Genomic DNA, 13110 nt, shown 5'->3' with positions numbered 1-13110 from the left:
ACACAACAATATGAGTTCACCATGACCTTTACCTTTGACCTCTGAAATCTAATCAGTTAATTTGCGCATCATATTGAACATTCAAGCCAAATTTTAAAGGATTCGTTTGAGGTGTTCTCAAAATATCGTGTTCACAAGGCAACAATTGTTTTGTAAGGTCACACTGACATTGACCACCAAATTGGAATTAGCTCATCCTTCTATGAGGCAGATGAAATGTAATTCCCTACAAGTGCTCATTAAATATACCACACTCACAAGAACATGAGGTCACTGTGACCTTGATCTTTGACCTTTTGACCACCAAAATCTAATCAGTCCATCTTTCAGTCCAAGTGAGTGTTTGTATTACATTTGAAGAAAATCCCTTAAGGTGTTCCTGAGATATCACGAGAAAAAAAGGTTCTTTGTAAGGTGACCTTGACCTTTGACCACTAAATTCTCTTCAGTCCATCTATGAGTCCATGTGAATATTTGTACCACATTTGAAGAAACTCCCTCAAGGGGTTCTTGAGATATCGTGTTCACAAGACTGAGTGGGATGGACAGATGGACATGATGCCTCCAGCCACTGGGTGTCACTGTTGAGGCCGTAAGCGGTTCCCTGAAATGTGTTGAAAGAATCCACCAAGGGCGTGACACAGTTTCAGCATTGCTTATAAATATAATTTATTAATTGTTTTAAAAATTCTTTCTTACACTTTGTACAGAAAACAATTAGAGGAGATAGAGAGGCAAGCATTCAGCAAAATTTAGCAAGATTCATGAAAGCGTGCCAGAATTACATAAAATGCACCAACACTACCCCGCACTAATCAAATCAAAGTCACTCCTGATAGTAAAATAAAGATGCACTTACAAGAACAGCTCTAGTTATAGACTTCTATCATGATAACCAATGCCAAGTTTGCATAGTAGACACCGCTTTTACAAAAAAGGAAAGAAACTTAAATAAAAACATACAAACTAGTATCTAACTGTACTGCTCTTTTTTATATTCTGAAGTTTTGCCAAATATAGCGGACAGTACACAACTGTACATACTGTGGATAGAAAAGATTTGTACATAGTTTGATATCTTAACACTACTTTCTTCACATCATGGTGGATCACACGTTCTCTTCTCACGGGAAAACCCCTTCGACGCGGCAAAGATCAAACTTCCCTTCATCGGTCGTTTCCTTGAACACGTTTCCTCAGTGAAAAACTCCATCTCATGACTGTGACTTCTGCCTTTCGAGTTAATCAGGGATGTTGATGATGAAAGCGACACTGCGATTACCTTTGGGTTCATGTTTTAGTTTTTTTTTTTCACTGCGAAAACAAACTTGAATTGATGGGTTGATGTTTTTTAGGCTTTTTATCCTCATAAAACTCACACAACTCTTCCCTTTGATCTCCTCAACATCTGACATCAGCAGTTACATTTGAAAAAACACACAAAACATCCACTCCATCATTTAACTGCACTCCGTTTTCAGATTTGGTTCATGAGGCTGTCCGCAATCCAAACACTCGACCTGGTACAAGTAGTCTGATTCTTACCTCGACGCACATTTCTAAGCAACTAAACAAAGGAAGAAAAATCTATGTGAATAAAAAAAAAAGAAAATCAATGTCTCAGGGTTTCCTCCTCCGGCGTTGGATGGATGAAATGTGTCAGAACCAGGTAAAGATCTGACCTTTTGCACCAGTGTTAATGGAGCCTCTGCCTACTTGGATTTCTCCACAAGATCCTCCTCAGTATCTCCTCTACATACCTGATGTTCAGTTTCATATGGCGTCTCTCCGTAGAATATCTAAACTCCCTTTTTTTCCCCAAAAACATTTTACACGTATTTCCTTTGAACCGATCGTTCTCGTCGTCCTTAACGCGGTGAATAGAGTTCGTGTCCCCAGGGGCATCACACAATGAATCGAAAGCCACTGAGATAAGGCTGTTTTTCATTTTTAGTGGAGTGACACCTTTTCATCAGGCGTTATTGTCCGGGGTCAGTGGCAGCCTTGGTTCACAACGTTGTTCTGCAAAGTACAAATATATTACACTCCATTGTACATAGACCCCCCCCCACCCCCTTTGTTGTTATTTGATTTTTTAAAGTTCTGATTTGAAACAAATACACAATGACCTGGAATGTTAGTTGCTGACAGAACATTTGAGACAGAACTAACTGATATGATACAGATCTCTTCCCTCACACAGTTCACATCTATAAAAAAAAACACATTCAAAAGACTAAAAGGATAATTAATGTTAATAACATAATAATGATCACAGAAAAACAAAAACATACTATGGTAATACAAGGTCGTTAGGATGAACATGATAATCATGTATTTACACGTTTCAGACGGTCAAACAAAAAAGTAAATGCTTGTTTTTCCTCAAAGGCCACTGGGTGGTGCTAGTGACCAGCAAAGTCATGGTGTTGCTCACATGTGGCCTGATGGCAGACTGTGATGATAGGACACTGGAAATATATATATATATATACGTAGACTATATATATATATATATTTAGTAAATGAAATTATGATAAAATCAGTATAATTGGGTACATTAAGCGGTAATGAATGATTTAAATCCCTATCACTCAATACTATGGTATATTACTGTATTTAGAAACACACGTCTGGTTCGTCCCTTTTTGCTCCTTCTCCCTTTTCCCTCTGAGTTGGATCCCGACCAGAAACAAGCCCCAGCAGCTCCTCAGAAAGAATCCGGGAGTAAAAGATAAGCAAATGTGGTATCGATGGCAGGAATCCCCCGACCTGCATTAGCAAACAACTCGTCCACATCAGCAGTGTCGCTGCAGACTGCATGTTAACACTATTTCAGTTTGAGATGCAGCATGAAGATCCTTGCTTCAGTTTATGAAAAAACTTCTTGTGGTGAAGTAGAAGAAGTGCAGAGATTTATTTATTTTGGCTCAGGAAAACTAGTTTTCTTGAACAAAAAAATAAAATGAAATATATACTCCTAAAATGTTGTCAATGTTGACTCCTTTAAACAAACATGTAATATAAAAATAAAATACTAAAATTATTTGTGGACTGTATACTGTGCTGCAGTATAATGTTCATAAATATAATAAATAGCTGCATTTATAAGTGTGATCTTAAATATACCTCAAAACAGACAAATTTATGACTGTGTGACAAAGCTACACATATAAAATGGCAAACTGGCATCCATCAGGAGAATAATCATCTTTGGACTGGCTTCCTTTTTTAGGAAAGTTAGATGTACAAGTGAAAAGGCAAGAGGGCAACAAGCTGGGCTGCCTGTCACTAACCTGAACGCTAACATTTTTATTTTTTGGGAAAACGCCACAAATAATTGAAACATCACTCATGATGCCGTGTCCCCTAAACTGAGCGACCTGTCGTCTCCGGCTTGTTTCTGGTCAGGACCCCTTGATTGACAAATCACGTCACCGTGTAGAGAATTCTGTTTGCAGGTAATGATCCACACATATGGACAGCAGAATACATTGAGCGTTCCCTAGGAAACGATATAAAGACGACAAACTGTACTGGCGAACACGTACAGCCAAGGCTCAACAGGAGAGGAGTGGGATCGCTTCTTCATCTCCTCTCTCGTTATCTCTTCTCCATCCCGTTCTCTCCCATGATCACCTGACCCTCCCTCCCATCATTCTCTGTTTACGTCTTCCTGTCCTTTTGTAATCAGTTTAGCTTCCCTCGTCCTAATGAAGAGTCTCTAACTCACTTTCTCTCTTACCTCAATCTACCTTTCCCCCCAATCTTCTGTAATCAGTTCTCTTCTCTCGCTTCATGATTCTGTTCCTTTCCTATAGAGGGCTTTTTTTTCAAGGTCAGTGCCTCAGTTGATTTTTTTTTCTTTTCTCTGCTCGTCTTTGTTCAGTATAAAATAACAGCAAGAGAACAACTGGTGTTACACAAGACAAGGTCTTTTTTTCAGGCGTGTGTGTATTGTTTGTTCCTGATAGACTGTGTGTGTGTGTGTGTGTGTGTGTGGTAGGTCGGGTTCTCTCTCCTTAAGTCACACATGTAAACACACATGTAAAGATTTGCACATAGTTCCAGCCCCACTTTCATCCTGTCTGTTACCATGTCGGCATGATTACCGTCGTATTTAACTGGTGCTCAGTCACCGTGGCAACAACTTTTTTCTTTTTGCTCACGTCAAAGTCGTTCATTGCCTTTGCTGCAGCATCAACCGTAGAGAATCCACAAGTAAATCGTCTTCAGCGTTCTGTCACTGTCTTGGAAACCTCTTTGCTCTGTCAATGGTCCATTGTCATGGAGGCAAGGCTGCTGTCATGGCGACCCATCTCCTCCAGCACCGCGGCCAGTTCGTTTAGGTCTCCGTCGGGGAAGTGCTGGGCCTCCCACAGATCCAGGATCACACCTGTCGGGCTGGACTTGGTGGCAAAGTAGTTCAGGTACCTGGAGAAAATCAAGAGGAGGATGTGAGACAAAACATATGGTTGATAAGGTAATAACATGCAAAAAATAAAAGTATGTTTCCTACACTTTGTCAGTAACTTTCTTAAACTGTTTTCCGGCATGAATTAAGGAGAATGTCCGGAGGATGGGGTCCGGAGTTTCTCCAGAGTTTGCCTTTCACATATGAACAATCTCTGGTGATGGGTGATGCATCATGTGGAGGTTGCTCGTAACGAATGAATTCTGCTGCCAAGATTCCAGTTCTTGTTTAAGGCAACACAATTTTTTTTTTTGATCACTAAAAAATCTCTTGACATCTTCGCCTGTGTCATCTTGTTGTTTCTCTGCATGTTCCAAACGTCGTCAACATGCCCGCCCCCTCCAGAGGATCTCCTGCTGTGTTCTCACATGAACTCATTCAGACGTTATCTTTTACTCGGGGGCTGGAAGGAGAAACTCAGCAGAAAGTCCAGAGGCTCGGACTCGGACATTTGCGTTCACACACACTATGGAGAATGTCAGGAGACTATTTGGAGTTCAGTGCAGGTCTGACAGCAACTTGAGAAATGTACAATGTTTCAGTCGTGGAACTTTAAATGTTTAAAATATTAAACAAGTAACATTAGACTTAAGCTACAGGCTGCAACAACCGGTCTTTTAAACAGGACAAACATTATATTTCCAAATACATCTCAAGATTAGATAGAAAAAAGAGGGAAGAAGATCTAATGGATTACGTGGACAGGGGAAACAAATCTACTACTTAATTTACTTTACTGAAACTACCCTGAGGCGGAAAAAAACCATTACAGATGTTTACTTATTAAGATAAAGAAACACACGTTTTCTGAAAGTCAAATTGAAAGGAAGAGATGGCTGCAGCACATAATAATATGGAACAGGTTTGTTTTTCAAAAAAGCTGAAAAGTAACATAACCACAGGTCATATAACAAAATGGACAGAATCCAAATTTAATTGATTATATCCTGAATCCCACAAGATATAAAATGTAATGAGTTAAGCTCTTTATGAAATGTGGCAGGCAACTTCTTTTTTTTTCCTGAAAACTTGCCATTATGCAAGTTCCTTTCAAACTGCTTTAAACAAATAACCTCGGGTAGAGCTCAGAAATGAGCCAAGAGCTCCACAGAGAGAACTGGTTTTAAAGTATTGGTTTGAATTACAGCCGTGGAGAGTCAAGTACACAATGGTGGCAGAGAAGTCTAACGATGAGCCATCTGTGGCAAAGATCTCAGCGCTGCTTTAAAGTGGAAAAACCATCAAATTTCAGTCCCGTCGGAATAAAGAAGGAAAAAAAAAAGGACTTTGTGTTCCTGTGTAAATCCTGTGATTGTGCTGTTGGCACACTGTGGTGCTGTTTAAACACAACCACAGGCATGTGTGAGGCTCCTCTGCTCCTTTGTGAGTTGTCAGTATTTCCTCGTGCAAATTTACTTCTTTTTTTCCCCCTCATGTTTCTCTCTCTCAGCCAAAACATCTGATGGAGCCATTTTCATTACTTCCTTTGCTTCTTTCTCTCTTTCTGTCTGAGACTCCATCCGTCTGCTGTGTGTGATTACGGGGCATCCTGCTGTTATGTGAACGCAGTAGCTCAGATCCACCTTTCCGTGTGTGTGTGTGTGTGTGTGTGTGTGTGTGTGTCTGTCCAACATTTGTGAAAGTTGTGGGACGAGTGATGACGACAAAGCATGACTCACACTTTAAAGTCAAACCGACACACTGGGGCAGTCACAGGAGCAGAGAGCATTAAAGATGGCATTTCTCTTTTAGGGCATTTTATCATGCTGCGTTTGAAGAGAGCAGCTTTTTAGCAGAAAAAAAAAACGTGGACGTAAACAACAATTTGGCTCGCTGTCCATTTTTCACTCACTGATCGGGAATATTTGGTGCCCACATTAACAGACGGCATCGTGAGCCGGCTGCCAGTCGGGACAATTAGGTGCACTTGTGCCCAATTATCCTCTCCATGTCTGCCTCTGCTTCGGGAGCTGCAGGTAAATGAAGCTCCGGTCTGACTCATCGACACACACATCTGCAGATAGTGATACTAAGGATGTAACCAATCGGATGCAAATATAAAATGGCCTCTTTAGTATGTGGGTGCATTGGAGGCGATATTGTTTTTTTATTCGAGATAATAAGAGCAGGACTAAGAAAGCAACATATTTGCAACGTGATATAAGCTCCCAGGACTCAAGGCACATTGGAATTTATCAAGAGATTGACTCAGTTTTTCAGATAAGACAACCTGTGTGTGTGTGTGTGTGTGTGTGTGTGTGTGTGTGTCTCATTCTTTTGTGACCAACTTTTTATTGTCACATGAAACTGTTGTATTTAAAGTATCATTAACAGTGACTTTTGTATGATCAGTAACAGCAACACGAAATAACATTCATTTGTAAACATCACCAAGTTATAAGTTGACAAACACACACACACACACTCACAAAATGTAAGCGTGCGTGTGGTCTTGCTCATGTTGTGGGGACCAAAATCTATTTAAACAGTTTTGACTTCTTCATGGGGACATAAGCATATATATGTGAGTGTGAGTGTGCGCGTCTCACCTGTCAAGTCTAAGTTTGTGGGCCAGCATCCTCCAGTCGTTGCCTCTGGTCTGCGGTGCGTCCAGACTGCCGCACAGCTTCTGTCTGATGGATAAAGGGATGCGGAAGGCATTAGGCCCCACTAAGGTTGTGATATTACTGGCAGGGTCCATCAGGGACGTGTCTATGCACTGGAGGTCCTGGAAAAGACAGAGGAAAAACGGTCAGTTGTTTTTGCAAAGTTGATTTCTCTGATATCTTTGACCTCTGCAGGAGACACACAAGAGGACGGGGATGGATCTAAAAGCTTATGTATGAAATGTAAGATTAGAAAGTTGAATTCATCATGTTTCTCATTCAGCTACAGCTCTGTCTTATTCCCTCTCACAAATAGTCTGCCGGTGTCTATGTGGCGTCTCTGGTGTTTGACCAATTACAGATGGTTCCCCTAATTAATACAAGAGTGAAACAAACACAAAGACCTGCGCTGCACCACTCTGTCTCTCCGCTCGCTGTCGATCTCTGTCCCTTTCGGAACCTTCATCCCATTAATCTGCCACTCCTGGGCTGAAAGGAGGCATCGCTCTAATGAATGTGACTTGGCAGAAGGAAACAACAACTGCCAGCGCTGATGTGAATGATTACTATTTACTGCATCTACTTAGCCCCAATTTACAGCCCAAAGCTCTGCTGCTGCTGCTGCTGCAGGAAGAGCGAACGGCGGATGCAAAGGGACATCTGTTTCTCGGCAGAAATAATAAATGCTCTAAATCTTCTTTACTTTAATTGTTTAACATGTTCAACTCTGCTGGCTGGTTGGCGGTGCACAATATGTTATTTTACTGGCTACACAAAAACGATTTACAGTGTTGTTTTAGCTAATCAGCTCCAAAACACTTGCCAAACATGTGACCATAGGGATTATTTCGTAAGACGAGGCGTGGCCTATGTTACGTATGATGTCAGCTGATTACATTACAAAATATTTGATGCTGAATGTTAAACCGTGATTTCCCCCCAAAAAATCCTTATTTCAGCAGCGTAGAAGAAACTCAGAATCAAGCATTTGACTATTTGCTCCAGAGAAAAGTCACAGAAGCAAATCACGACAACTTCTTCAACTGCATCTGGGTCTTTGACTTGTCCAGCCTACATTAGACTTTGTGGCAAAAAAACACGAGCACCTTGATCACCTTGAAATGTTCTGCACATTACGATCAGGGTGTTAAAGTTAGGTTAAGAGGAGAAACCTTGAAATTACAGGACAACTCTGACAACTCCTCTAGATACATTTTTTTCTAGTTTACCTTGACTTTCATTCTTATTTTGCCCAGTGACAAGTGCTGAAGAAAAACAACATGTGTAACCTCCCCTCACTGCTCCACAACCCATGTTCAAATAATTGGTCCCTCTTTGTGAGCTCACCTGGTTAACCAAGGGTTAAGACATTTTCTAAAGTGCAACGTGATCACCCGTGAACACCAGTGGAGAATTCAAAGCAGTGACATTCCAAAAGAAATGTCTGACCTTCGACCAAAACTGTTCACACATGGACACAGACACACACAAACACACGCACACATTCACTCTCGACCCTGCGGTTACATGGCCTGGCGGAATCAAAGAGGAGTTATTCCTCGCGTGTTGTGTGACCTCTAGCCCCCGAATGAATGATTGAACACAGTCACAGAAGCACAGCAGGAACCCTGAGTGTCTGGCAGAGAGAAACTTGGTGACTTCAGGACCTTGACTGCAGGAAAGTAGAAGTTAGTTCAGGGAATGGAGAAGGACCCTTTGTCTCTGTGCTCATTTCTTTTCAGCGTGTGTTTCATCCTGCGTTCGACCAGTGTGAGATTACAGTGTCTTCTGCACTGTTCTCTTAAGGCGGCTGCACACTAGAGGATAATCGGGACGATTTTAGACCCGATTTGCCCCGTCCGACAATCGTGGGGGCGTTCCCGACTGGAGGTCCCTCTCTGCCGATCATCTGCCCAAATAATCCTGAAGTGTGAGGGGTTTACAAAATAATCTAAATGCTACCGATTGAGTCGGAGCCTCCCCGATCTCGAATCATAAATATCAAACCTGTTTGATCTGGAGAGAGAGAGTGAGAGTCTCTGGAAGTCTCCATAAAACTGCCACTGTGAAATTGTTTCCTATAAAGTGTTCTCTGATGTTCTGGCCAAATCGTCCAGTGTGTGCGTTCTGAACATTATAAGATTAAAAATCGGTTAAATTTGTCATTATGTCTGTGGTCTCCCACGTTTTTAACGTCGGTTGCAAAACGTCCAGAGGAACAGCGTCTTGTTTCTGTCATGCCCGGGTTAATTTCTACTATCTCACCTCCTCCAAAGTGTTGCTGAGCTGAAAGATCTGCCCTTCTCCCTCCACCTGCCGTACACACAGTTTGCAGCTCATCTCCGTGGTGGCTGAGCTCAGTCGCTCCAGGGTGAAGGTGCAGTGAAGAGTTCTCTGACTGCTGCTCCACACCTGGTAGAACGGGATCTCCTGGAAAACGCACAAATAATATGCATGTTTTAGTATATAAAGCGTCAACATATCTGTCATGTGTGTCTATGGTTCAGGTGAAATATATGAACATCTGCACTCTTGAATTTGTACGGAATCTTAAAGCAACACTTTTTGTTACCTTCAAATATTAGTTAAATAAAGACAGAGTTACAACAGCAGCTCTCTGGTTTAGGAAGCAGGAAATCAAATGTGTTTGAATTCAGTGAGTGGGACTCAGCACTCAGAGCTCTACACCTGGACACTGAGATGCTACTAGTGGTCATGAAAATGTACATTCACACAACTTTTAGTAAACTTAGTGTAACCTTATTTGGCTACTTTAAAAAAGCGTATAACATAAGAGGATCATTTGCTACACTGTGTTTATCTTGTCACTCAAACGTCTGTATGTGTATGTCTGCGTCCGTCTCACCTGATACTTTGCGAGGAGCTTGCTCTTCCAGTGTGTGTGTGGCACGTCGTGGATGGACAGTCTCAGGTTGTGTGTGCTGTCTTTAAAGTTCAGAGTCTTTGGCTCGTCCAGGAGCTTCCCTCCCATCTGGGTCTCCATCTGAAGAACCTCCTACACAAAAAAAAAAAACACAAGAAAAACTCCTTCAAATCTAAAAGTTTGCTTCCACCTTAATCTTGCCCACTGAAACATTTGTTCTTCAGCATTAGAGACTGTGGAGAGCCTTTCATTTATCTCGTAATTACTGCAGACGGGGCCGTCTTCTTGAATTCTTGAATGTTGCTTTGAAGTACACAGCACCATGAAACACTTGAAGCACAAAGGTTTTCATTGAGATATCATCACACATCTCAGTAGGTGTATTCCCTGGATTTAAGCAAAGCTTAGCTCTGCTCACCACACTAAGCTGAGGAGAGATCAAAGTGCTGCTGTCGTGAAAAGTGGGGAATGAAGCAATAACTTTAATGTGAGACAGTAAAATTAAATTACTTCGACTGACTTTAGAAGACGACCTCAATGCATCTTATTATGAAAATAATACAAATTACCTCCTCTACCTTTGCTAAGATGTCAAGACAACAATTAAAATACTTTTCCTCATTAAAGCATAATAGTTTTAAAAATTCCTGCAACTACCAACTCACTTAGAAGGAAGAACTGCACTAATTCAAGGTTTTAGTTTTACTTGAATATCTTATGCCTTGTCTATACCACTGCAGATATTTTATAATATTTCCCCCTCCATTTAAAAAAAAAATAAAATCTCTATCCCCCTGATCTTTTTCCAAAATACCTACATCCAGACGAGACCACAAAAAAAACTACAAACGTTCAAATAAGCATGCCGGGCCAGTAGGTGGCGATAAAGTCCACATCAATGATCCATCAAATACCAGAAAAGAACGCTGTAGTCCAAGTACTTATAGGCGAGGCAGATCCCTGTGAAGGTGCAGTGATGATAAATGTAGCTGCTAACTTCTTATTAAACCTAGCAGTGCAAAACAATCGTAGAGAAACAGGTGTAAAGCCGCCATTCTTGTTGTTGTTTCTGGTTCATGCTCATTATACAAAGCAACAGTTGGCATGTGGGAAGTAAGCTGCCAGGTGAGTTTTCAAAAATCTGCACATTAGAAGGCGTTTGTAAAGAAAACGTTAGGTTTGCAAAAAATATACACAATAGTGTGGACTGGGCTTTAGTTTTCACCATGAGTAAAAACCAGTGAATGTCAAACCGATGGTGTCCATTTGATATCTCTGCCCATTATGTGAATTAAAGGAAGCACTTTATTTTACTTTGTTGTTGTGCTGTTGTTTCAGTAATACATTAACCACACAGAGCGACTGTTGGGATTTTGGCTCATTCTTTTTAACTTGGCTTTTGACTTTAACTCAGCCTCCAAACCAAGACAAAGAAAGTATCGGTGCTCTATGGGTACAGCAGCATGCATAGTGATTATATCAACATATTTATAGGCTCACGAAGTGCATACAGTTAAAAGAAAATCAACACACAGACACACTTGTTTTCTGAAAGATGAATAAGTCATCAGTGCGGCTTCTGATGCCTCCTACAACCTTTTCAAAATAATCAATTCCTGCTTCCCATCATCTTCCTACGCAGCGGCAGCTCTACTGTAGATATACAGCAGAGACTTCCCCTTTGAATCGTCAGCCGATCAATTACACAACACAAAGTCTCCATCATTAAAAAGTCCACCTCTCAACTTGGTTTTCAAGCCACAATCGCTTGTTTGAAATGTTAAAAGTTGGCTGCGTGTTGATGTTTCTGCGAGTGGATGCGTGCCACGCCGACACTTGACTTATCATGACGTGCATAAATTACCAGAGTTAATCTCTCCGGTATCAGATGGTCCCTCCAGAGCTTTGAATTAGTTTAAATTCTGAAGCATCGCCGTCGTGACATTGCTTGATCCTGTGTTGTTTACTGCTTCTCAGATCATTTCCAGAAGACTAGATCCAACTCTACACAGATTTCTATTCAAGCTTTCCATTTTTATTTCAAATGGAAATTAGCAAAGCAGAGTTTTAGCAATGGGTGTACCATGAGAGAACAAGATCTCAAAAGTACTCAACCTAAAATACCACACACCTCTTACCGTACTTTAGATACATACTGCAGAGAAGCTATTAAACCAATTCATTCTCATAAGTCACTCAGTTTCAATACTTTACCTTGAGTGCATCCTGTGTGTCGTCCAGACAGTACACCCGGATGTGATAGTCCATCGTTGTGCACGAGACGGGTCCAAAAAGAGCCAGTTTGAGCCTCTTGGCGGCCGCCTTGCCGATTGACTGGCCCACAAGGCAGTACGTCCCCAGTGTCTCTGTTAAGATGTGACATGCCTCCAAGTCCATCTGCACGTAGCAGGGGGTGGTGAAGTTTTCCTCTCCCACCACGACCACGTCCTGTGGGAATCACACACACAAACAGAGAGTCACACACATTTGTAGACTTCCAGCCGTGTCCTGCTGAGATGGTGTTTTGTAGCTTTTCTTTTACCACGTTACTTATCTCAACTAAAAACAGGTGATCCTTCATTCTTCAGTCTTTATTTGTCTGTATTATTATTAGTATATACTATCTAATATTAGTAGGTTGCCTATTTGCTGGTCTCAAAGAAAACTCAACATTTCCTCGATCTGTTTGATAATAAAAAACCTCTCCAGGATCTCAGGGACATAATTCCTCCCATTTACTGGAAGGCTTTTATTTTGAAACGTAAAAAAAGTGTATGACAACAGTATTATTATTTAAACAACATACTGTGATCCCCAATCAGCCATAACTTTAAAACCGGTGACAGGTTTTATTATTTGGACAGAGTGGTGTTTATCTGTAGCCTGTTTTAAAGAGTTCATTCTGATCTGAGTGATTTAAAACTTTTAGTGTCACTTGGTGGCTTCACTAAGTCCAAAACACACAGATCAGCATTAAAACAACTTTAAACATTGACTGGTTTTAATGTTGTAGCTGATCAGTGTAAATGTTCCTGTGGAAAGTAGATTATTCTGAATTGACAAAGTGAGGCCACAGTCCAAGTAATCTTGTTTTTCCCCCTCACTTTATTTGACACTAGCTTCTATTTGTTTGTTCAGACCACTAT

At 41.0% G+C, this 13110-nt stretch overlaps 1 protein-coding gene across 2 annotated transcripts in view; it reads right to left on the bottom strand.

Annotated features, from left to right (window-relative positions):
• Positions 1-644: 644 nt before the first annotated feature.
• Positions 645-13110, bottom strand: part of unc5ca (unc-5 netrin receptor Ca) — a 195818-nt gene continuing 183352 nt past the window's right edge. For both annotated transcript variants that reach the window (XM_035166060.2, XM_035166061.2), the window contains 5 exons: positions 12179-12412; positions 9947-10096; positions 9346-9510; positions 7024-7202; positions 645-4434 (listed from right to left, as the gene is read on the bottom strand). In XM_035166060.2, the coding sequence (XP_035021951.1) occupies positions 4272-4434; positions 7024-7202; positions 9346-9510; positions 9947-10096; positions 12179-12412 (891 nt within the window). In that variant the 3' untranslated portion in view covers positions 645-4271. The remainder of the gene's footprint in view (positions 4435-7023; positions 7203-9345; positions 9511-9946; positions 10097-12178; positions 12413-13110) is intronic.

The sequence above is a fragment of the Hippoglossus stenolepis genome, chromosome 9 (assembly GCF_022539355.2).
Source record: "Hippoglossus stenolepis isolate QCI-W04-F060 chromosome 9, HSTE1.2, whole genome shotgun sequence".
In the NCBI taxonomy this organism is placed as follows: Eukaryota; Metazoa; Chordata; class Actinopteri; order Pleuronectiformes; family Pleuronectidae; genus Hippoglossus; species Hippoglossus stenolepis.
This window is presented reverse-complemented; position numbering and strand designations above follow the sequence as displayed.